Source organism: Lissotriton vulgaris, chromosome 3_1 (genome assembly GCF_964263255.1).
Source record: "Lissotriton vulgaris chromosome 3_1, aLisVul1.2, whole genome shotgun sequence".
In the NCBI taxonomy this organism is placed as follows: Eukaryota; Metazoa; Chordata; class Amphibia; order Caudata; family Salamandridae; genus Lissotriton; species Lissotriton vulgaris.
In genome coordinates, this window is record NC_141689.1 from 1559502372 (window position 1) to 1559527649 (window position 25278).

Genomic DNA, 25278 nt, shown 5'->3' on the forward strand with positions numbered 1-25278 from the left:
TGCAAGTGGCACCCCGGTGCTCACTACGCATCTGCCGGCTAGAACCAGTTCCAGGGGCACACCAGACCCTGGACTGGGGAAAGTCCGGCATGGGAGAGGGGTGTAACCACCCCCCTTCCTGGTCCCACCCCTAGGGCAGGACCTAGTCGCGTACCCACCCCTTTCTTTTGGATAAAGGCAGGAGCGGGGACCCTTCCAAATTAGATCATCTTTGAATCAAGAAACTACTTTCTACGAAAGGAACTCTCGACTTCTTCTCAAGATTTCTCCCTTGTGGCTAAGGAGTAGTCACCCTGCATCCGCAGGCACCATCTAAGAACTCTGCGGTTTGCTGCACGTCCTTCCTCAGGAATCCGACGGACCAGCTCGACGAGAACCGGCTTCCCTGGCACCTCTGACCTCTACCTACCTCTACAGCTAAGCTGAGAACCGTAGGTGCGACGAGACCTCGAGGGACTGGCCATCATCAGAACTGCACGACTTCTATCCAGCACGACCGCCGAGGGATCCTCTGGTGAGTGCTTTGGGGTCGGAGAAGCCCCGACCCTGAGCAGCTCCAGCACCGAAGTCCAGCCTCCCAGCATCTCCACTATCTGCGTGGGGCCCTTCTGCTTTTTGCTGCTCACCGCGTTGTCTGGCTACTAGCCCGCTGGCTTGTGGCCTTCCCGACGACGATCAACGACGACAACACTGCTGGTCTGGTTGCTCCAGACTGGCCCTTGCTCCCTTCCAAAAGAGGAGCACCCCGGACCCTCCTGGTCCACTCCAGACGCCATTTAAGGTCCACCGCGTGGGCTTGAATTTGCCAAGACTTGTTGCCCCAATCCTGGGTCCAGCGACGTCGACAGCATCAACCATCGTGGGACAGCTCGCACCTCCATCCTGGTCGCCGACAACGCCACCTGGTCCGTGAGACTGCAGAGCCCAGCGTCGCCCACTCACCTGGTCGAGGTGACTTCGTCCGGTGCCATCCTGGTGCCCACACAATCACTGGCTATTGATTAAAGAACTTGGTCCCCTCTGCTTTCAGGTGTCATCCATCTTCGATCCAGGCTTGGATCACTCGAACTATCTTCACTGGTCGCCTGCCAGCAACTTCTTTCTTCAGGCTCCTGGTTCGTCAACGAGGATTCCCGACGTCTTTACAGACCTATGCAACTGCAGCCCCTGGGCTAGGTAACTTCGGCATTTTGGTGCCCCAGCATAGCCTCACTATCCAAGGGTCCAGATCCACTTTCGTTTTCGATCTACCTAGTCGGGTTCGCCCGAGAACACTAACTTTGCCTTTACTAGCCCCCATAGACTTTGTCCCGCATCCCGCGTGAGAGTGCACACTCTGCACCCGAGTCCCCTGGGCCTCCTACTAGTAATCTGAAGGTTCAGTAACGTAGTCCTAGCGATTCAAAAGCCTATTAGTACAGTACTTGCCTGCTAGTAATTTTGCATTCCACTTTCAGAGTATATGGTTTTTCGTGCCCCTCGGGCATTTGTGTAAATTGTGCAACTTAAAGTATTTTCGTAAGAGTTTTGTTGTGTGCTTAGTACCCTGTCCTAATAAAGAGTACAGGGCTGTTGTGATCTAAATAAATACACTGTTTATTTTCATAACACTTGTGTGGTGTCCTTTCACTTGGTGTTCAAGGGGTATATGTGATGGTATAACAGCTGGCTTAACACGCCCTCTAGAGTTTAGCCCGAAGACTGCTCGTATCCACGCTACTAGGATAGCTGGTCTATAAGGTTGACTTACAACCAATCACCATAAGGGTTGTTTGGACTGATACAAAGTGCTCACTAGAATAGTGAACGTTATATATCAGGCCAACTTCTCACAGACGTTACAATATTTTCATCAGATTGTTGTCTGCATTGGCTACATGGCTTGGTATCTGTTAAATTTATTTGCCCGTTTTTTTTTTTAAGTTTAAAAGAAACTGAAGTTAAAAATTTGTAAATCATTACACCGCTCTAAAAGGTACGGACACCTATTTTTTTGTACTTATTTTGTTGTGCCATGCATCCACAGTTTTCTAGGAACTAAAATGTTTAAACATTGGTCTTAATGAATTGAAGCTTAGTTTCCCTAATGTTTGTGAACTGGTGATTTTTTTTGTACAATATTTTTAATTGTTCTGTGAATTGTCTTCAGTTGTCCTCTTTGAAAGAAGAGCTACAACAAAAAAACACAGAAATGGAACAAATTATGTTAGATAAAGCTGAACTGCAGCAAAGATTAACTTCTGAAGTGCAGCTCCTCGAAGAGCGAGTGAAATCCTGTGAAACTTCTCTAAAGGCAGTAGAAGATGAAAAACATGACGCTGTGCAGCAACTTGAGGTTCTACAGGAAGCCGCAAAAGCTTTTATACAAGAGAAACGTGAACTGCAGCAAATTCAAGAAAATTTAGAAGCAGAAAGAGATCAACTTAAGGAGGATCTACAGATTAACATTACACAGGTAATATTTCGATTACTAGTCTGTTTTTGTTGATATGCTTCTTTATACATAAAAAGTATGTTTAAATTATTTCCAATTAATTGTGCTACAGTCGGGCAAACCTTAAATTAAAGTCTCCATAGATTTTGTTTATTTTCAATACATTGTTTATTTTGTATCTAAACAAAAAAGTATCAGAACTTAATTTTACAAACTGGTTTGTCTATTGCCAGTAAAGTGTTCATAGTGGGCCCTTTTATTAGAATTCACATTCTAGTTGATGCTGAAATTAATGTTGCTGTTGTAGCAAATAACTATCTACTTCAGTCACTTATGAGACTTTTTTCCTTTTTTTTATTGAAATGATATTTTACAAATTTCTAGTAGTTACTGTACAAATATCTGTACTTCATACACAATGTATTTTTCAGTATTGAATGCCTTTGATGGCTTCATATTTTTTAGAGTTGTTCCTGTGGTCTCCTGATTTTATATTAGCTTTTATTCATTCTTCTAAAGTTCATCAGACATTGAGGTGTTTTTCTCTAGTACCTTTTCACCCAAAACTGGGTAAGGCTCTATACCTCAGGATCTCATGCAGCAAAAATGACCACTTCTCTTGCCAGCCACCTGTCCCCCTCCATTGCACATCTCCTCCATCTCCCTGCGAGAAGGACTGGTCCCACTGGAATTGAAGGCAGCACAGGTTATGCCTATCCGAAAGAATTCCAAGGCCCCGCTAACTGAGTTTTCCAATCTCTGTCCTATTTCTCTCCTCCCTTTCCTGGGCAAGCTTTTGGAGAAACATATAAATACCCATCTCTCCAACCATGTCGAACGGACGGGCAGCCTTGATTAATCTCATTCAGGCTCTCGCCCAAAACACAGCACACAATCAGCCCTACTAGAGGTAACCGATAACATCAGGATGACCCTAGATAGAGGCCACTCCATGATTCTGGTGCTGTTGGATCTGTCTGCCGCGACATGGTTTCTCATAGGATCCTGCTCAGGAGGTTGGAGGCGGTTGGACTTAGAGATTTGACCCTCCAGTGGTAGACGAGTTTTCTTTCCTCTTGCTCCCAGGCAGTTAACATTGGTCCATATCGTTCAGCCTCAACAAAACTGTCCAAGGGAGTCCCACAGGGTTCTTGCTTGAGCCCTACTTTGTTCAACATCTATGTGCCTCCATTGGCCAATCTGTTGAGGAACAGTGGGTTTATCCCTGCTTCTTACGTGGATGATACCCGTGGATGATACCCAACTACTTTTTCCATTTGCAAAGTTTACTCCATCAGTGCAGGCCACCTTCTCCCTGGATATGAGAAACATCTCCCAGTGGATGAGGTATAACTTCCTTTAGTGCAATGTGGGAAAGACGAAAATAATGCTTTTTGGGGAAGCTCAATTACTGTGGACCCCCGACTGGTGGCCCTCACACTTGGGTACCCCCCCTACACCAAAAACCTGTGTGAAAAACATTGGTGTTCGCCTTGAACAGACCCTTCCCATGAAAGAGCATGCCACTCGGATAGCTGGCTCATGCTTTCACGTGTTGGGCCTACTGCGCAGTATCCTTCCCCTGCTTCCCGACTCATCTAGGAAGACGCTAACCCAGGCACTTGTATCAAGCCGCCTGGATTACTGCAATAGCCTTCTGCTGTCCGCCAATGAGGCCGCCCTTGACAGACTACAGGTTGTCCAGAACACGGCAGCTCGTCTGATTCTGAACGCACCACCAAGGACGGCCTCTCGGACCCTGCTTTGCCAGCTCCATTGGCTCCCCATACGGAAGCTGTTGGACTTGGCCCTTCTGGCAGGTTCACCCCTAAACTTTTTGCTTTTAATTGTGACCTGGTGTTAGTTGTTTTTGGCTTCTGCGTACTTTCACAGTGTCCCAGTCTAAAGTGCGTGCGCACTCTGAGTGTGCGTGTGAGATTGGCCTGCCCTCCCATAGGAATGCATGGGCAATTTATGTGTCCATGTTAGTTCCTGATGCATGGGGAGTGCAGGGTCGAGTTTGGTATGTGCAAACTCGTTTGAGTGAATGCTGCGCGATATGTGTGGAGTTCATGTGTCTAGTATGGAAGTGCCACTTCTAGAAGTTGGCATGTCTGTGTAATAAAGGTGAAATGACTGTCTGGCTTGTGATTGGCTGGAGCTGGCTGGTGAGCCTGGCTCCAGAAGTCAGGATAGGTCTGCCCCGGTGGTTAATAGAGAGATTGACAGCCAGATGGGTGGGATGATTGCACCTGGGACCTGAATAGGGCTGGGCTTTCCCTACATAATGCTGGCTCCGCCCCCTGTGGTGTGTCTGATGTCCCTAGGCTGGCCAGTGAATGGGAAGATGGGCTGAGCACAACAGAGTGCTCCAAAACCAGCTGCGTCTGGTTTTCCCTTAACCCTGCAGCCTGAAACAAGGGATTTCTGGGTATAAAAAGGGACTGTGACTGTTAAAATCCATCCGGAAAATTCTTCCCCAGCTGCCTGAGAATGCGAAAAAGATCCTAGTCCAGGCCCTTGTTTTATCCAGGCTGGTCTATGGCAACGTCATTTATTTGAGAGCCCCTATCTCGGTTATCCACAAGCTCCAGGTGGTTCATAATTCAGCGGCTAGACTTCTCACCGGTACGAACAACCGCACGTCAGCCAAACCTGCACTAAAATCTCTCCACTGGTTACCCATAAAGGAACGTATACATTTCAAGACTCTTTGTATCGCTCATAAAAACCTGCAGGGCAATGGTCCCCCCATTCTTACTAATCTTATTAAACCGTACAACATGCCCAGGAGCCTCTGCTCCAATAACCTCCGCCTGGCTGCAGTGCCCAGAATTAGGAAGTCCTGATCAGGAGGTCGTCTTTTTTCCTACAATGCCTCAAAGTTATGGAGTGCCCTGCCTCTTTCCCTCCGGCAAAAAACCAATCATCTCACCTTCCGCAAGAAATTAAAAACAAGGCTCTTTCCCTAAATTTTACTCTGCTCTGCCCCATCATGTTCCAAGCGCTGGGATACTTTCGGGTAGCCATGCGCTATATAAGAACAGATTCAATTCAATTCTGTGACCCCATGAAAAATGTTCTTGCTGCTCCTAACTTGAGGGGGGCCTGCTGCTGCTGGGCGCCAGGAGGAACCACCACTGGGGACTGCCTCCCTGCCTGGAGGGCCCTGTGAGCTGACCCCTAAGCCCAGCCTTTGCCCCCCCTTTGGGACTGTGGTTGCCTGCCAGTGCCTGGGGAGTGCTGGCCTCCCCCCTCGAAAATAGAGCGTGGCGCTGCAATCCCTTCCTCAAGGGATTCCCCGGCGTGGGGATCCCCCCTTTTGGCTTTATCTCCGAGCAGGTGCCCACCCTGACGGATTGCTACTGTTTTGATATCTGGGAGGCCCGAGTGCAACCCCACGATTTTGCCGAGTTTGTATCTCTCCTGACGGGTGCCTACTCTGCCAGGGTCTTTCGATTTAATTAGAACAGGAGCCTATCCCGTGTTGAAATCACCGCCAGCGGCGGGGAGCTGAGAGGGCCATTTCCCCCGCGGTTGCTGTTGTCTGGATGCGGAGCCGCTGATGACGTCTTCCGATGCGCAGGGGAACTGCTACTCAAAACTTTCCAGATCCAGTCTGACGCCTGGGGATATTCTAAGGTAAGGAATCTAACACTAACTGCTGTTTCTTACAGATATATCGTAACCGAAGGTAAGTAACTTGTGCTTCAAGGTGCACTGTATCATGCACAAGGACTTGTCTAACTTTCGGCCCTAGTTATCTGGCAGATAAATGTATCCCCTACATCCCTCAGCGGTCCCTCTGCTCACAATCTAAATACCTGCTCGCAGTGCCTAGAATCAAACAGGTCATGCAAGGTGGGAAGGCCCTATCTTATTTGGGCCCCTGCCACTGGAAAAAAGCTCCCTGTACAACTACGACAATGCACGGAACATCTCTTTTTCAGGAACCCGCTTGTTTACCTCTGGCCCTTAGTTGTTCGGTCCCCTCTCACTCGGACCCGTCTATAGTGCAGGGATACCTCTTCGGGGGTCGATTCTGGGGCTTTATAAATAAATAACTAAATATACCCTGCCTGCACATCCTTTCAGTTTAAAAAAAAACATATCTTTTTATCAACAAAACGAAAAGAAAAAAAGAGCATCAGGTGACATATGCCTCTTCAACATTTGCCATATATACATTCCCATACTGCAAGATAATACATACAGAATAACATTTAGGGATCACAGAGACTCATGCGCTACCGTTTCGTCCCTGGCAACTGGAGGTGTACAAATATCACCCCGATAACTATTCCAGGCTCCCCAAATCTTCCCCCACTTCGTGGGACAGCCCCTAGCAACGTAGACCGACCTCTCCCAGTGCATTCACCCTTCCAGGTCTTCCATCCACTTCTCGACCCGGGGCGGTTGGCTGGCGCCCCACAGCCGCGCGATATTGCTCTTAGCAATCCTACATGATAGGGTCACTCACTGTCTCCCATATGCACTCAAATCCGTAGGCTCCCAGACATTTAAGACACACCTACGAGCCTCCAGTATTAGCTCCGCCTCCAGCACCTTCTCTTGAATTTTAACCCAATATTCCTGTATTTCTGCGCACTGCCACAGAATATTCACAAAAGTTCCAAGCTCCCCGCACCCCCTCTGGCACTCCCGAGACTCCGCCCAACCCCTGTGTCCAGCCGGGGCCCCGTGACATACGACCTATGGAGAATTCTTAATTGCACCAGCCTAAGTCTCCTTTCAATAGCCACCACCTTTAGAGAAGAGACCGCCTCGCTCCAGTCCTCATCATCTAGTTTCAATCCATCGGCGCCCCATTGTGCCCTAATGGTTGCCAGCGGGTCTCCCATATTATTAATGAGTTATTTATATAGCAATGAAATAGTCTTTTCAGGGAGATGACCATCTAACACTCGATCCTCCAGGATGGAGGCGCCTGGGGGCGCTGCGCCCCTGGTAGTATATGTAAGTAGGGCATGTCTAACTTGGATGTATCAGTAGCGCTCACTCTTTTAGGTGGTACTTTTCTTGGAGGGCAGCAAACGTGAGAATTGTCCTTTCCCCAGCTATCTTTGATCTGCGAGATCCCGATGAGATCCCATTTGTCAAAACACTTTGTTTTCCACAGGCTGCCCAGCTTCTCAGAGTTCCATAGTGGGGTTGCTAGGGTGAGTTTGCCGTCCCACTCAAGGTGGCGATTAGCCACATGCCACACCTGTACTGCATGGGCCAGAAGGTCCGGTGAGGGGAAATCGGCACAGTCCTAGCATATAGCGCCATCGTAAAATCGCCCCAAGGCACCTGTCCGTGGTCCATCGCATATCTCGGTTCTGCAGGAGACCCGTAAACAGCATGATTCACCGCCGCTAGTTGAGAGGCCCAGTTGTATTTCCGCTGATCTGGCAAACCCGTGATTCACTTGGAGTGGTGAGGTAAAGCAGAATATCATCCGCGTAAAGCGAGATCTTGTTTTCCCAATCCTGCGTCCAACGCAGCCCTCTAATCGACAGGTTCTATCGGACCCACGCTGCCAATGGCTCAAGGGCCAGGGCAAAGAGGAGTGGGGACCGGGAATACCCTTGTCTCGTGCCTCTACTCAGAGAAAAGTCTGCGGATTTACGATTGTTCACCACAACCCTGGCGAGGGGATCTGTTTACAAGAGGCGGACTCAGTTAATGAACTCCGGGCCAATGCCCATCTTCCCCAAAACGGCAAACAAGTAGGGCCGCGCAACCCTGTCAAAGGCCATGGTAGCATCCAAAGACACCAGCACCACCGGCTCATGTATCTACGAGGCGCCGCACAATATCCCATGCAGCCTTCGCAAGTTAAGGGCCATATTTTGATGCATCATAAAGCCAGATTGGTCCATATGAACCAGGGTAGTGATTTCTTTAGTCAGTCTCGTCGCAAGGAGCTTCGCCAGCACCTCAGGCTCAGCATTTAGAAGCAAAATTGGCCTGTAGGAGGTGCAGAGAGTCCTGCCCTTTCCCTCTTTGTGAATAACTACAATGTTTGCTACCCGCTGATCATAGGGAAGCTGACCTCTTTCTTTACTCTCTATGGACATGGCGCGAAGAAACGGAGCAAGTCTATTTGCATTAAATTTATATAATTCTATAGGGATTCCGTTCGGGCCGTTGGCCTTCCCGTAGTCTACCCCTTTAATGGCCTGCGTCACTTGGTTTGTGAGAGGAGAATTTAGGTAGTCCCGATCATCCTCCGACAGGGCGGCCATACTAATGTCATGTATCATGGCAGCATTGTCTGCCTCTGTGTAGACCCCTGCGGACGTATATACTGAATAATAATAGTCCGAGAGCTCATTTGCTATAATTTGCCGGTCAATTATCCTATCCAAGTGACCTGTCTGCAATTCCGGCAGCAGCCTAGACGCCCACTCCCCTCTCTCTAACCACGCTATCAGTTTCCCTGCTTTGTCACTGTGTTCCTGCTCTGAGTGTCTGCGTGTTGTGCTTTGGCCCTATCCCTAGCTAGGCCCCTATATTCATCCTGGAGGAGTTTCAATCGGTGTGTGCCCTAGGGGGTCACATCTTTGGATACCTCAATCTCCATCCTGGTCACTTCTGCCTCCGCTCTGTCTACTAAGGCCCGATTTCACTCTTTTTCCCTGCGACTTATGATAAAACCTCCCCTCGAACAACTGTCTTGTACTCCTCGAACAGGGTCAGTGCCGAGTCCACAGAGCCCGCATTATTATGAAAATACCTTTCCGTGCTCGTAATGATTTCCTTCTTGGTGGCAGGGTCTCTTAAGTGTAATGCATTTATGGGGGCTATTTTACCTACCTACCTACGTCGAGTTGGCCAACTTCTGTCCGGAGCCAGATCGGTGAGTGATCAGAGATTCCCCTTCTCGGGTGTCTCATCTCTCGGACCGAGGCCGCCTGAGCCGCTGGTATCAGTACATAATCTATTCTGGATAGGGTGTGGTGTGCAGCAGATACATGCGTGTGGTGTATCCCGCTAGTGTTTTTCAACCTCCAACCATCGGTAAGCCCAGTTGTTTCTAGTAAGTCGGGAAGCCATCTCTGGGAGGGCTTCAGAATTCGGGCTGGGTGGCTATCTATCTCACCATCCATCCCCGCATTGAAGTACCCGCCCATCACCAGTAAACCCACGGGCAGTGTTAGGAAGATCGCACTTAAGTCACAGATAGTGTCAGTTTGCAGGCCTGGTGGAACATAAATAGACATAAAGGTAACAGTTCTCCCCTCCCACAGCCCCGATACGCCGATATATCTGCCTCGATAATCAGCCCATGTGGCCTGTATGGCCAGTGGAAAGGAGCTTTTCACTAAAATACCGGTCTCTCTGGACCCTGTAGTGAATCCGGCATGAACCACCAGTTTATAACCCCCCTTATGTAGGGCCATGCAACGATTACCTACTAGATGCGTCTCCTGCAGCAACACTACAACTGAGGAATGTCTCCTAATCAACTGGTTTACCATCCGTCTCTTAATTTTATCCCCAAGACCATTCACATTCCAACTGAGTAAATGTATCCCAGATCCCCGTCTAACAGCAGACATTATAGTGGTAAGGGAACAATACGATCATAGCTATGTCACAAAATGCAGTAAGGATATGAAAATGGGTTGCAATTATAACTGCACACAATGCAATCTCAATTTAAACCCCCCCCCCACTCTCGACCCCCCTCCCCCCTCACTGCACCCTTGCATATCGCTAACGCCCATCCCCAACTAGCAGTGTGCCTGTCTCCCAAACACTAATCTACAAACTAATAAAGGTAGAAAAAGGAAAGAGGGCCTAACCCCCCCGCCTCCCTAAACACTTCATCAAATCCGGGTCAATCCACAGTAAATTCCAATTTACCAGGTCTAATCAAAATATTGGCTGTGGAACCACCAAACCCCGAACTTACAATACTACAATTTAAGTTCCACGTCCTTCATTATGCGTATTCCTATTGTTCATCAGCTCCACCTCGGTCCTCCGGCTCACTCGAATGCTCACCCTTCAACCAGTCTGACGCCACCTCAGGGTTATCAAAGAACCAGGCCTTCCCGTTAAGTTCCACCAGCAGGAGGGCCGGAAACATCATGACGTATTTCAGTCCCTTGTCCCTGAGTTTCTTCTTCACCGGCAGGAAGCTCTGCCGTTGTTTTTGCACCGTTTGAGTGAAGTCTGGGAAAAAGGAGTGTCGCATTTACAAACTACAAGGGGGTCCCCGCTCGTGCCGCCTGCAAAATCACATCCGTCTCAAATTCAGGACCCTCGCTATCATAGGCCTTCCTCCCGGCACTCTCGATTGTGAAAAGGTTACTCAGTCCTTTGGGCTTGAGGTGGTTGAGGACAACGTCTTTAACAAACAGATCCGGTGTTTAACCTTCTGATTTCTCGGGCCCCCCAAGAATGCGAATATTGTTCCGCCTGGCCCTACCCTCATTCATCCAGTTTGCGATCTGTAAGGGGTCTTGAGGCCTTTAGGTCACGTACCTCTTGCTGCAGATATGCCACATCGTCGATTAGGCTAGCTGTCTAAATTTCAAGTGATTTCACTTTCTCACTCGCCTTCGTGAGATCCGCCCGTATCAGTCCCACCTCAATTGTGACTTTATTTAGTTTATCTAAAGCTTTCATCTTCTGGCCAAGGGACGTATGGACTACGTTTATGGCTGCCATGAGATCTGTCAAGGTTGATTCTGTGGGAGTGATTGTTGCGTTCCCCCACCGACTGGGCCCTCTTCAATTCCGCTGGGGACCCTTTGGGCATGGTATAGCGGTATAACTTATTAGTTTAGACGTTCCTGGATCCCTTGGAAGACCTGTGAAGGGATTTTTCAGTGTCTGTCTTTGTCGCCATCTAGACGTCTTTGTCGTCACTGCCGGATACTGGACAGGGGATTTCATTGAGGGCCAGGGTCGTAGGGCTCCCGCGCGTCCCTGTAACACATCGATTTCAGTCGCTGCACCTCCAGTAGTCTCCGCAAGTCCATACTCTGGTCACCCAGCTGATCAGTTGGCGGGGCGGTCTCCACAGCCACCGGTCATTCAAGCACACCGGGAACAAACAGCCAGTCGTTGGTGCCCACACCACTGCCCGCAGGGCAGGTAGTTTGAATAGCCTGTCCATCCGTAAGGCGCATACATCCCATGCGGAGTCAGGGCACTCTATTCCAAAAGTTTCACTGCCCCCACAGCAACTGGACACCTCACCTGACACCTACAGTCGGTGCAAAGGATGATTGGGTCTGCCAAGGGTTTCACCAGCCTTGCGGCGTCATATAAATGCACACACCACCCTGCACCCTTAACAACTGGGGGATCTCACCACGACAGGGCAGACTGTACTGTGTCAATGTGCCTCCAGAGCCGTTCCTCACGCAGTGCGGAAAATGGGCACCCCTCTCGCACCACTTGCTCACATATTCAGCGCCTCAAGCAACCGGCGGTGCAGGGCGGGCAGAGGTGTCACAATGAGGCCAGCTTCACCGATTCACTGCTCACCAGGCCCTCAGGTCGTGCTGTCCGCTTTGTGCCACCGCCGCACAATGCAGCACCTCGCAGTTACACAGGGCGGCCCCACCCTCCAACTCACCGGGCCGGCGAGGCACTCGGCGCCCGGGTCTCTCTGCAATTGCCCCACCTCTCCTGCATACTCCGCAGGGCCCGTCAAGATTTTAGGGGAACGTCTGATCGATTACGGGGCTGGACCGGTGACTTACGGTTTACGGCCCTGATGTTGATGCTTTTTGGCGGCGGGCTCTCCTCTTACTCGAGCCCCCGGCTCCCGACGATGTAAGGCCGCAGATTGTCAGACAACGTATTTCCGGAGCTGGGCACCGCTGGCGATCCGGAAGAGCAGCCCGGGACGTCGCTTTTTTTGCTGAGTCCGGGAGTGGGGCTCAACTGCAGGATTACTGTCAGGATAATGTGGCTGGAGAGGAAGGTCGGTGGAGCCGAACTACTATGCGGCCATCTTGGTCTCGCGCTTGGCTCCTCCATGCTTTCAGTTTTTAACCTTTAACTGCAAGACTCTTACTTGACCATACTCTCATTTAATTGTCTTTTACTCAAAGAAAAAAACTTAAGAATACAAGAGGCCTAAGACTGGTTTATCCCTTATTTGGGCTTCTCAGTGAGGTATATCTTGTTTTCAGTGGCACATCATGCATGGGGCCCAGACCTGGGTATACCGGCCCGCTTTGGGTGTTTCATTGAAGTCCAAATAAAATTGACTGATGGAGTGCTTGAATTAATCTCAGCCACTTGTAATTACTCAGTCCCTATCCCAGTCCATCGGTATTGGTTTTTGGTTGCTTGTGTTTGGGTTCAGTTCGGCATGGACCGTTCCCAATGGAGTAGGGCCAAGACTGGGTCCAACTATGGTGTGCAAAATAACAATGGACTGGGATGCCGCCGAGTGATTACCAGTGGCTTCGATTAAATCGAGCATTCCATCTATAACTTTTTTGTATTTTTCAGGAGAATGTAGTACCCAGAACTTCTGGCTGTGAGCCTCTGTCCTCCTATTCAGCTGCCACTTCTGGAGCACCTTTTGTCGTAGCAGCAAGTCAGGGTGTTGCACCAAGCTTTCACAACTTACACCTCCATGCTTGGAGACTGAATGGTAGCAGTTAACTTCCTTCGACGGGAAAAGGCCACTACAACGCGGCCGTTTCCACGAATACCTTAACCATGCATGCATTACAACGCATGCGTGGTTACCACGAAAGCCTTTACCACGCATACCTTTACTCCGAGGTACGTAGTGAAGGCATGTGTGGTAAAGGGTAAAAAAAACAAAGAGTAAAAAAAAAGGGTGGCTGGGGGGGGGGGGGGGGGCGGGGGGAATCTCCCCCCCCCCCCCCTAAAAACAAAAAAAACCTCACCAGAAGAAACGTCGAGATGTGCAGGAAAACGACGTAGTTTAAGAGGAAACTGAAAGGAACTTCCGCTTCCTCTTAACGACGTCACCACGGAAGAAATCGAGGAAAAGGTTATGCGTAGAAAAACAATTCCGTTCTAACGCATGTGTGGTAAAGGCATGCTTTGTAAGAACATACAACCAGCAGCAAGTCGGGGTGTTGCACCAAGCTTTCACAGCTTACACCTCCATGTTTGGAGACTGAATGGTAACAGTTAACTTCCTTTGACATTACTTCTGAGGATGTGAATATAATTTTAGCAGCCATTCGTCCTTCCACCTGAACCATTAATGTGTGACACTGACATACGTTTGTTCCTCTCAGCATATTCAACCTTTAGAAGCCCATTTGTCTGATATCCTTCTATTCTCCTTAACAGTACCTTGACCAAGCGAGAGCAAGACCTTGCTGGCTAAGTGTAAGTTATTTGTCAGTACCGAATGCCTGATGAGCCATCTCTATTTTAATCACCTAATCTGAAGTGCTTTCTAAGAGGTCTCTCTCACATGTCTAAGCAAAAGCTTTTGTAATGCCTCAGTGGGATCTGAATTTGGTTCTCACATTTCTAATGTTAACACTGAAGATAGTGTTCCTCATATGGATTACATTAGCTAGTCATGTGAGTGAGCTGCAAGCACTCTGCCCAGCAGTTGTATTCCACCCACTTCCCCCAGACAAATTAGTGCTAAGGAAGTGTTTCTACCAAACGTTCTGACAACTTTTCACAATGGACAGTGTCACCCTACAGGCATTCTTTTCCCCCACCTCACCTATCCAAGGAGGAAGAAAGACTCCATCGCTTGAACCTAAAGAAAACCTTTAGCCTCTACATCAATGGCCCCAATAGCCATCAGGTGGATGATTAACTCTTTGTAAGATACTATTGGACAAAGAAGGGAAAGGCAGTGCAAAAATGGGTCACTGCTAGATGGATTTTGCTTAGCATTAAGATCTGCTATAAATTAGCCGAGAAAAAGGCTCTGTAAGGCCTGAAGTCTCATTCGACCAGGACCACGGCTGTTACCACTGCACTGGAGTACATAGTGCTAGTCTTGGCTGCTACGTGGGCATCCGGTAATACGTTCACAAAGCACTTCAGTCTGGCTAGCCAGATATGATGGGAGGGACATGTTGTCTGTTCCTTTCTGCAGGACTTCTTGGTCTAATCTAATCGACAGATCCACCACGTGTGGTGGTGCTTCTTTGGCACCTCTTGACAAGGTTAGGAATCTGTGGAAAGAAGTATCCATTGGAAGATCAAGTTACTTGCCTCCGGTAACTGTATTTAAAGTGGATTTTCCATCGAACCTCAGATTCTTTAAAGACTCTCCCTCCTCCCAATTCAGTGGTGTGGCCTTTTCTTCGTAATCTTAAAGATTCTATTTGAAGTTCTGCACATTGTCAAATTTGATTAGAAAGAAACTGATGCACAGAGGTGGCGCCAACATCGCTTCCGGGGTGGGTCAGAATTGATGTAGAGCCACACTATGCCATCTATTGGCACACTAGGGAATTGTTGAGAAAAACATCTTGATCAATTTGTCTCCTAGTGTTATTCACAGGGTAAGGAATCTCCACTTAGACTATCTCCAGAAAGGTAATTACCAAAGGTAAGTAACTTGTTCTTCTCAGTCACCTTTCTAAGGATTTACTTTTTCTTTTATATGTTTCTATAGGTCTATAACAGGCATAGTAAATAAAAACAAAATAGTACCTCTCAAAGAATATATAATGATCCTTATAAAAAAATATCAGTTTCATGCAACACTGATGGGAAATTACTATACAAATATTCACTTTTCATCAGATCTCATTAGATTGAACCTGCATTAAGTTGAATACAACAAATTTGAACAAGGAGTCCCAAATAGAGGTTGGAAAAAGCAGTGCTTGCCAGATTGCCTAATTTTCAGCCCTCTGTCAGACCCCCCTATTTAACCTAGCCATACCTGTTCAACTTCATGAAGATTGTTCTCAGCCGGATTCTCAACGTCATCTTAGTTGGAAAATACTTTTAGAAGCCAAAATTGTTTAATGAGTCTATTAAATTGTTTGTCGAGCCTATTGAATTAATTAAAAGATAGCCCATCACCTTAACTTTTTTCCCATCGCCTGTTCATTAACTTTTCTCCCCGTCGCCTGTTCAGTAACTTTTCCCCCCGTCGCCTGTGGTAGCATGGACAAAGCAGTCTTAGGCTAATACTTCAGCGAACATGTGAAGCCAGCTGTTTTACCAATAATAATCCCTTGAATATCAAATGAAAGGACACTGCACAAGGTATATATCAAATATATATGTATTTATTACTAACACAACCCCTCTGCATTCTTTATGAGGTCAGAGTTCGAAATACAGCGCAAGTTACTCAATAAGCATACTAGAAGTTGCACAAATACAATTCTGCCCTAGGGGCCTCACGATCCATATACTAAGTAAGTGGTATAAGAACCACTTGAGGAAAGGTGAGTAGGCCTAGGGCCTAGGAAATCGCTGGGGCTACACTGAACAACCAAAGTTTCGGAAGTAGGAGTCCCACAGGATGCGTGTGCAGTGTTTAAACACACACGCGGGTTACCATAGAGTTTCAATGGGAACGTAAAAGTTACCAAGTAATAGATTTTGGACACTTCCGGGTGGTCTACGGGAAAACCCAGTTAAACTAGGACACTTGGATAGTTGTTACCCACGAGAGCACCGTAGTACTAGAGTTACCTCACCCAGGGAAGCCGGGTGCATAGGTGTTCTTTCGTGTCGAGTTTCGTCGCTGAATCCTATGGAGAGCTGCAAGAAAGTGCTGCAAGCGACCAGGAGGAATGTGTTCGGGTGGATCCAAGGGTGTATCGGAGCAGTGAAGAACCTGAAAGCAGAGGGGGCAGAGTCTGGGTCACTAGCCAGTGACCAGGAAGGAACCGGGCGATGTCCAGATGCAATCAGGTGAGGAGGTGAAGCTTGTCTCTGCAACCACGTGGACCAGAAGGCGTCGACGACTACCAGGAGCTGGATACTGTCCCACGATGGATCTAGATGTTGGCGGTGTCGGTATCCGGATTGGACCCAACAAGCCTTGGCAAAGGCAATCCACGCAGGATGGGATGATTGGATTCTGTTCAGACCAGCAAGGTCTGGGGAGCTTCTCCTTTGCAGGGAAGCAGGAGCAAGCCCGGAGTTACCAGGCAAGCGGTGGTGTTTCACAAAGATGTCTTCAGGGGGGGCCACTAGCCAACGGGCTATCAACTGCGAAGACAAGTTGAGCTGAAGCGCAGGCCCCACGCGGCACTCGTGGAGTGTGGAGGGCTGTGCTTCGGTCCAAATGCTGCTCTGGTCTGGGGCTTCTCTAACCCCAATGCACAACTTCGAGGGTGCCTGTTTGCACAGGGTGGTCACTCCTTGACCACAAGGGAGATGTCTTCAGTCTTCCAGTCGAAATGGAACGTCGAAGGTCCAAGAGTTTGTTTCTCCATTATTGGGGTGTCTTTCATAGATTCACATGCTTGAATATTCCCGGTCATCGAAGTGAGTCCCACTGTAAATATCTTTTTTATTTTTTTATTTTTTATTTTAATCCTTTTTATTAATGGATATCACAGGCAGAATTAAACAGAAAAATCAAAATTTTGTTGTACATAATTTCCAGTGTCTTTAAAAATTATTACAAAAAGCAGTTTACCATAGCTAGTAAATAGTCAATTCTCAGACAGACATATAAAAAACAATTAAAAAAAGGGTTTACACAAATAAAATACAATCTTATCTGAATTTGAGTTAAGCACGGCTTCAATACAAATTAGTTAGTATCGGGTATATAAAACATGCCTCCCCATATTCTCTTTACTTTAATCATTGCTTTCACTCCTCTTTTTCTAGCTAGAGATAGCTCCATATGATGTATCTCTTTAACTAAGCACCACCATTCATTCACATTAGGTGCTTGATCAGCTATCCAAGCTCTGGCCAAATCTAACCTTGCACATGCCAGCACAATAAAAATTAATTCTTGAAAAGGTGTAGGGTTAGGCTGTATACCTAACAGTATAATTTCAGATGTTAAAGGTGCATCAATTAACAATGTCAATCTCAGTATCTTCCCTATACTATCCCAAAATGAAGCTAGCGCAGGGCATAGAACCAACATGTGTTCTAGATCTGCCGCCTGTAGGTGACATTTGGGGCATTTGGTTCGATCGTTAGAACCATTATTCAAGGACCATTTGCTTATTTGCAGAGGAGTGTGGTAAAGTTGGCAAATTGTTTTATATGCTTGCAGTTTTAAACTTGAAGAGTGAACCAGCGTATCAATTTTCTTTAAGGAGTAAGATATTTCATTCGAGGTGATACCTGTTGGAAAGCAAAGGGCCCATTTCTCTGCTATTTTTGGACACTCGTCTGGTTTATTTTCAGTAAGACACTTGTATCCCTCACTAATGGTTACTATTTGATTTTCCTCTCCCTTGTACAAACATTGCCAAAAATCCGAATCCAGAATCTTTCATTTTTAATTTTCTTACAAAAAAGTCACGAATTTGTGTATATTTAAAATAAGTATGCTCTGGTAGTTTATACAATAACCTTAATGTTTCAAACTCCAAAAAACCTGAGGAGCCGTAAAGATCCCCAAGTTTCGATATACCTTGACTCGCCCATATTTTACACCCAGAATCAGAAAAAATGCAAAGTAAACCTGGGTTGTTCCAAAGACTTAAGAATGGGTGATAAAATGATAGCTTATTCTGATTCATAAGTATCCTCCACATGTTAATTATGTCCTTTGCAGTCTTAAACCTCACTCTTTTGAAGTAGTTTGGATCATTACTTCTAGCCAGAAACTGCAAGCAATCTGGCCCCAGCATAAATTGATGAAAAAAGTATGGATTACTGAAATTAAATAAGCTCTGTACCCGCCCCAAAAATGATGCGATATAATACAATTGGAAATCTGGGAAATTAAGCCCTCCTTTTATAAACGGGAGTTTCAGAGAGGAAAGTGCTCTTCGGTTCTTTTTATAACCCCAAATGAAGCTGCCCAATATACCATCTAGTTTTCCGAAAAAGACTGTGTTTATTTACAACGGTATACATCTGAATAAGTATAAAAATTTTGGCAGGATATTCATTTTAATAAGGTTGATTCTCCCAATAAGATTTAAAGGTACCTTATGCCATTTTTTAAGGAGGGCCTCAGTTTCTTTTAATAAAGCATCATAGTTCAGTAAATTAATTTCCCTTATATTGGATGTTAGCTTAATGCCTAGGTAAGTAGCAGAATAACATACTCCTACCACAGGTATTGGCGGTTTATAATTAGCTATTATTTGTGTTTTATCTAGGTTTAGCTTATAACCTGAAACTTTTCCAAAGACTTCTGCCTCTTTAACTATACCTAACATGGATTCAGTCACATCGCTTGTATAGATTGCCAAATCATCGGCGTATGCTGTTATTTTAAGAGAGTTTGCCCTGAATGTAAATGGTTTTATCATAATTTGAAGCTGTATGGCATTGATAAAGGGTTCCATGGAGAGGGCAAATAAAAGGGGTGATAAAGGGCAACCCTGCCGAGTTCCTCTTCTAATGGGAAATTTAGTAGAAAGTAGGCAGTCGTATCCAATTAATGCATTCGGAAAATAATAAAGTGCTTTTATCTTGGTAATAAACTTACTTTTAAACCCTATTGCTTTCAAAACTGACCACAGGTAGTCCCACCCCACTCGGTCAAATGCTTTTTCAGCGTCAAGTAGTATAATACCGAGTGGGGTGGAGTTAGCTGCGGCCATGTCAAGCACTGTGATGGCCGTATTTACATGCTGCGTCGTATCTCTGCCTGATACAAAACCATGCTGATGTTTGCTAACCATTCTCGGCATAATGGGGGACAGTCTCAAAGCTAATAATTTGGCAAAAAGCTTGGCATCAGCATTGATCAAAGAAATTGGGCGATAAGATCCACATTCCGTGGGATTTTTATTCTTTTTTTTAAAAAAATATAATTTTGGCGGTGTTCCAAGATGACGGGGCCCCTTCTTCTGTAACAATCTGGTTAATAACCAAACTAAGTATAGGCACAAGCTCTTCCCAGCATAATTTATAAATTTCAATAGGAAGGGTGTCATCTCCGGCAGCCTTTCCAGATGGAAGGGAGAAAATAGCTAATTTTAATTCTTCTTCAGTAAAATCTTTTTCTAACTCTTCCATACATATCGAATCATTCTCCGATTGCCAGTTATTTCTTATATAGTTCTCCACCAAGTCAGTTGAAGGCACATTCTCGGGAGTCCCACTGTAAATATCATAGCAATAAGATGCTAATAACATAAGTATGTAAAAACATAACACATAAAAATACACAGTAGAAATGTATAGAAATACCAAGACCTAATTCCTACATAGGAATACATGGCAGAGAGAAAAAACACTTGCAACATATCCATGTCATTGTTAGTCCAAACTGCAGCCAATCAGGCGCAAGCACCCCTCCAGAACCTTCTCCTCAGAGCTCAGTCCCTCAGATTTTCTACCACACGTCGTGTGAAGGGAGTCTCCCTGAGCTCTGCTCAGTTTTTCTGAACTTTTCTTCTGGAATCCAGTGTTGGACATGTCTTAAAGTAAGAAGTCTTTATTTAGACCCTGTTCTTCCTGTGGGAAGCTGCGCTTATACTCTGAAGATCCCCACAGCAAGTGTATATATTGTCTTTACCCGGACCATGAGGTGGGCAAATGGAAATTTTGCAGGACCTTTTCTACTAAGACCCTTAAAGACGGGGAAGGACTTCTCCTCCTCTGGTTGCAGAGACTTAAGGACAAGGATAACCCACTTTCTGACACAGACAGCCTTATGTCTAGTATTTCTAAAGCATCCAGTAAGCGTAGCAGTGTGCAGGATTTGCCTTCTCCATTTTTAAAGAAAAAGAAACTCTCTTTCTATGGCTCCTGCGGTGTCTTCACCTCCTCCTGCTTCGCCCACGAGATATGACTCTCAGGCGTCTTCTGCTTCTTCCAGTCATGTTTCCACCAAGAAACATGTTAAATCCTCGATGGGAGCATCGACGATTGCCCCAACGACTAGCTCTGCCGTCTCCGGCTCGTCGACGGCGACTGTGACGACATCTGCTAATGGCACGTCTACGACGGTTACGTCGATGTCATCTATGTTGACAAAGGTATCTATGGGCTCTAGACCTATCTCGTCGACGATACCTATCCTCTCGTCGGCAAAAAAGAAAATTCTCTCATCGTCGACGACCTCTTCATCGACGAGAGGGGTTAAATCTTCGTCGGCGATCACGTCGACTAGTGCTTCGTCGACGGCTGCATCTTAATCATTGTCGACGACTCCGTCGACCGCCACTTCGTCGACGTTGAAAATCTCGTCGACGCCAGACCCGTCGCCGACCGCTCCGTCGACGGTGACACTGTCGATGACGGAATCCTCATCTGACTCTTTGTCGACGCTTCTGCCGTCGTCATCAGCTAAGTCGCGACGAGTTCGTCGACGGTGACTACCTCCTCTTTTGCATCATTGCCATTGCTGCCACTTCCAATGTCCGGTTCTGGTCTTCCCAATGTCGGCCCTCTACACCAACGTCGCCAGGTTCCGGTAGACCAGTTGTTTATTCCAGACGACAAGCAGCCACCTTCGCCATTGTTTGCCACTGGCTCTGAAGAGTACTCTGGTTCAGAAGAGGAAGGCGTGACCCTTTTGGCGTGGCACACAGTCCTTCGGAGTTAGTCATTAAGTGCCAGAACTATGGCGAGGACCCTGAAGGAAATTATTTTCAGGATGAAGAACAAGCGGTGCAGGTTCCAACAGCGACACTGCCTCTGTCTCTCCTTTCTAACCTACAACATATGTTGGAGGATTATAACAGGCGATTTCCCCCATCCAATCAAGGTTCGCCTGTACCAGCAGCACGTGTTCCTGTAGTACCTCCTCCTGTAGATCCGATGCCACCACCTTCTGCACCGTCCCCGCAAATCCAGACGTCAGTTCGGATACACACTACTGTCTATGCCGATGACTAGGATGACGTTCGCCCTGATCGTGAAGAGGGCAAAGTCCAGAATGATGACAACCATGACAACACCGTGGCCGATTGAGACTACCAAATCCAGACGCAGTCCCCTCCCCCAGTGACACCTGGGGATTCCCCGCCAGTGGACATTGCCAGCTTCCATCAGTTAATCGACAGAGCGGCTCAGCGCTTTAAACTGCCAAGAGTCCAGAGAGATGAGGACTGTTTTCTGTATGATTTTAAGAATCGGCCATTTAAGCAGGTCCATACAGTCCCCATTAATGATTTCATATGGAATGAAGGGTTGAAACGTATGCAGACACCAAATTGTGAGAAGTTGGCCTGATATATGATGCTCACTAGTTCTAGTGATCACCTTGTATCAGTCCAAACAACCCTTATGGTGATTGGTTGTAAGACAACCTTATAGACCAGCTATCCTAATGGTAGCATGGACAGAGCAGTCTTAGGCAAAACTCTTTTGGCATGTGAAGAAAGCTGTTTTACCACATGTAACCCCTTGAATACCAGATGAAAGGACACCACACAGGTTGTTATGAAAATAAATAATATATTTATTAACAAACACCTCTGAACTCTTTGAGATCAGAGGGCTAAGCACATAACAATACTCTTCAGAAAAATACAGTAAGTCATACAAATTACAATGGTGCCCTAGGGGCACGGCAAACCATATACTAAGTAAATGGTATAAGTAGAACGATAGAAGAAATGAGGATGCCCAGAGGCTGTAGAATCGCTGGGGCTACACTACCCTAACCTTGGGTAAGGAGCAGGAGGCCCACGGGACTCATGTGCAGTGTTGGAACACACACGCGGGTTGCAATGCAAAGTCAATGGGCACGAACAATTTACAAAATAGGTGAGTAAGGACAGATCTGAAAGAGACACGTTAGTGATAGATTCCTTACCTTAGAATATCCCCAGGCGTCAGACTGGATCCGGAAAGTTTTGCGTAGCAGTACCCTTGCGCGTCGGCAGGCGTCATCTGCGGCCCCGCGTCCGTCGTAGGCGTCGTGGGCGCCGTGATGACATCGTCGGAGTACTTGGACGCCGCCTCCGCGTGCTGATGTCAGTTCTTCTTTTTTCCGCGCCAGCCAGCGCAGATCTGGAAAGAGCAGTTCCCTAGTCACTTTTTGATTAACCTTTTTGTGATCTTTTGATCCCTTTTCGAAGTCTTCACGACTCCGACGGTGCCGTTAGGGATGCCCGGCTTCAAGCATTGCGACGAGTGCGACCGTACCATGTCGGTCACGGATCCCCACCGCTTGTGCCTGATGTGTTTGGGCGTCGACCATGACGACGAGGCCTGCTCCGACTGTCGGGCCCTGTCGAGGAAGGCCAGGCGGGAGCGGTCCCGCAGGCGACTCGAGATCCGCCAGTCGACCCCGCGCCGTGTGAGGTCCCGGGTCCGGTCCCACGGGAGGTCGAGGGACAGGTCGCGGGGACGGAGCCGTCACAGCTCCGGGAGTCGGCGCCACTCCTCTGGGTCCAAGTCGTCAGGTAAGAAACACAAGAAGTCGAAGAGACATCATCGCTCTTCCGACTCCCCCCCGACGCTCGCGCGACGCGGCCGGGGGTTCGGGTGACACGGCCCACGCGGCTCCTCGGGAGTCGCGGGCGCCGCGTTCGGCTCCATACCCCCCGGTCCCTGGGCTGAACGCGACGCCGGAGGAGATTGAGCGTTTCCTCATGGCCATGAGGTCCCTTTCTTCTCCGACGGGTTCCTCAGCAAACCCGTCTGGGGGCCCTAGTGGGTCGGGGGCTTCGACCCCGACGCCGTCGGGTGCTTCGGCCTCGACGCCGCAGGCGCCTTCGGGCTCGGCGCCGCAGGGCTTCAGGATCCCGACACCGCCGGTGCCCTCGGGCCCGGCGCCGCAGGGTGCAGCGGTCCCGGCGTCGTCGGCGCCTTCGGGCTCGGCGCCTTCGGGCTCCGCTGGGCCCTCCTCGGGCGACGGATCGTCACCGGTGGACCTTACGACCCCCCCCCCCCGGCGTCGGTCCCTATGGTGTCCCCGACGGCGTCAGCCCTGGCCGGCGCCGTCCCCGATGCCTCCTCTCACTCGGTTCCGACGTCGGGACGACGCCGATCTCGACGCCGTTTGGGGACTTTCAGTTCTATGAACCGTCCTCATTCGCTCATGACCCTGAGTTTCAAGAGATGGGGGAAGAGGAGTATTGGGAGGGGTCTGAGGACCCTCTGACAAGGAAGTGTCAGTCTAACATGGACTGGGCAGGAGATCTTGGGGAGGCCAGTGGCCTGGAGACCTCTCCAGAGACTGGATTAGTCTCTCCTCTTACCGTGGCTTCGGAGGAGGGAGCGACTTATAGTGTGGTGCTGATGAGGGCTGCCAAGGCCTTGGGCCTTGAGCTCCCCGTCGCGGCCGTGAGGACTAACCTCCTCACTGAGGTCCTTAAGCCGCAGTCATGCTCCGCGGAGCCTCTGCTGCCGTTTAATGAGGCCTTGACGGACGTTCTTTTGGGCACCTGGTCCAGGCCCGCTACAGGTTCGCCTGTAGATAGGAACGTGGCCAGGCGCCACCGCCCAGCTCCGGGCGACCCCTGTTTCCTGTCCACCCACCCCACCCCCGAGAGCCTGGTTATCCAGGCCTCTAACTCCCAGACCGCATTCCCGACGGCTCCCCCCGATCGGGAATCCAAGAGGTACGAGGCCTAAGGCAAGAAAGTGTTCTCGTCCCTTAGCTGTGGACTGCGGTCCTCCAACACCGCATGCCTCTTGGGCCGTTACACCCACTCTCTGTGGGAAACGGTGGCGGAAGTGCTGCCAGAGTGCCCGTTGGAGGTACGGGCCAAACTCGGCCAAGCCCTAGTGGAGGGCTGGGATGCAGCTAAGTATTCCATCAGGTGCGGGCTGGATACTACTGACTCGCTGGGTAGAGCGATGGCTACGACGGTGGCGATACGACGCCACGCCTGGCTGAGATCCGCCAACTTCTCGGCAGACGTCCAGAATACCCTCATGGACATGCCGTTTGATGGCCGTCGCCTCTTTGGCGACAAGGCAGACCACGCGCTTGAGCGCTTTAAGGACTCCAGGGCTACGGCCAAGTCCTTGGGCCTCTCGGCCCCGCGCCAGCAAATGGGTGCCTTTCGCTCCTTTCGTGGCCAAGGAAGGGGCGTCCCCACACGTGCCGCCAGCCACTCGCTGTAAACTGTCGTCCAGCGCGGCAGCGGCCATGGTAACCGCCGTGAAGGCGGTCGGGGGAACAAGCTGAGCCAGTCCACACCTGCCCCCGTAGCATCCGCCTCAAAACGCTCCTAGTCTGTACTTTTCGGCCCATGTGACGCCAGTGGGAGGCAGGGTCCGCATCACCTTTCTCACTGGCGCACAGTCACTTCGGACAGGTGGGTGCTGCAGATCGTCCGAAGGGGCTACTCCCTCCCTTTCGAGACGATCCCTCAAGCCATGCCACCGCAACACCACCGTGTATCGGGGGATCATTTGCGGCTCCGGCAGGAGGAAGTTTCGGCCCTCTTGGCCAAGGGGGCCATCGAGCGCGTTCCTGGGCCAGAAGTAGGTCGTGGTTGCTGTAGGAGAGTAGGGTCTGCAATCCTATGGACCACCCAGATTTTTTGCTTTTGTTTCACTGGTTTACGACTTTCTCTGGCTGTGGGCCTGCCAATCAGACCCACAGCCTAGCTGTTCTCTCACTAAATTGACATGTGTACCTTAGGTGCATTACCCAATTGGAACTGGGCCACCTTGTCAGACCCTGTCACTCAGGGCATCGGTGTACCCAGGGCCTACCAGTGGCTGAAGCATGTATTATGCCACCCCTGGATGGCCATCTAAATCTGACACAACTGGCTGCACGACAGCTGGGGCAAGGTGGTGTACTCGCTCTTTGCTTTAGATATAGTATA

General features: G+C 48.6%; 1 protein-coding gene across 1 annotated transcript in view; it reads left to right on the plus strand.

Annotated features, from left to right (window-relative positions):
* CENPE (centromere protein E) overlaps positions 1-25278 on the plus strand; it is a 1817274-nt gene that overhangs the window by 838756 nt on the left and 953240 nt on the right. Inside the window, exon 30 of the mRNA XM_086962044.1 lies at positions 2150-2455. Within this exon, the coding sequence (XP_086818170.1) occupies positions 2150-2455 (306 nt within the window). The remainder of the gene's footprint in view (positions 1-2149; positions 2456-25278) is intronic.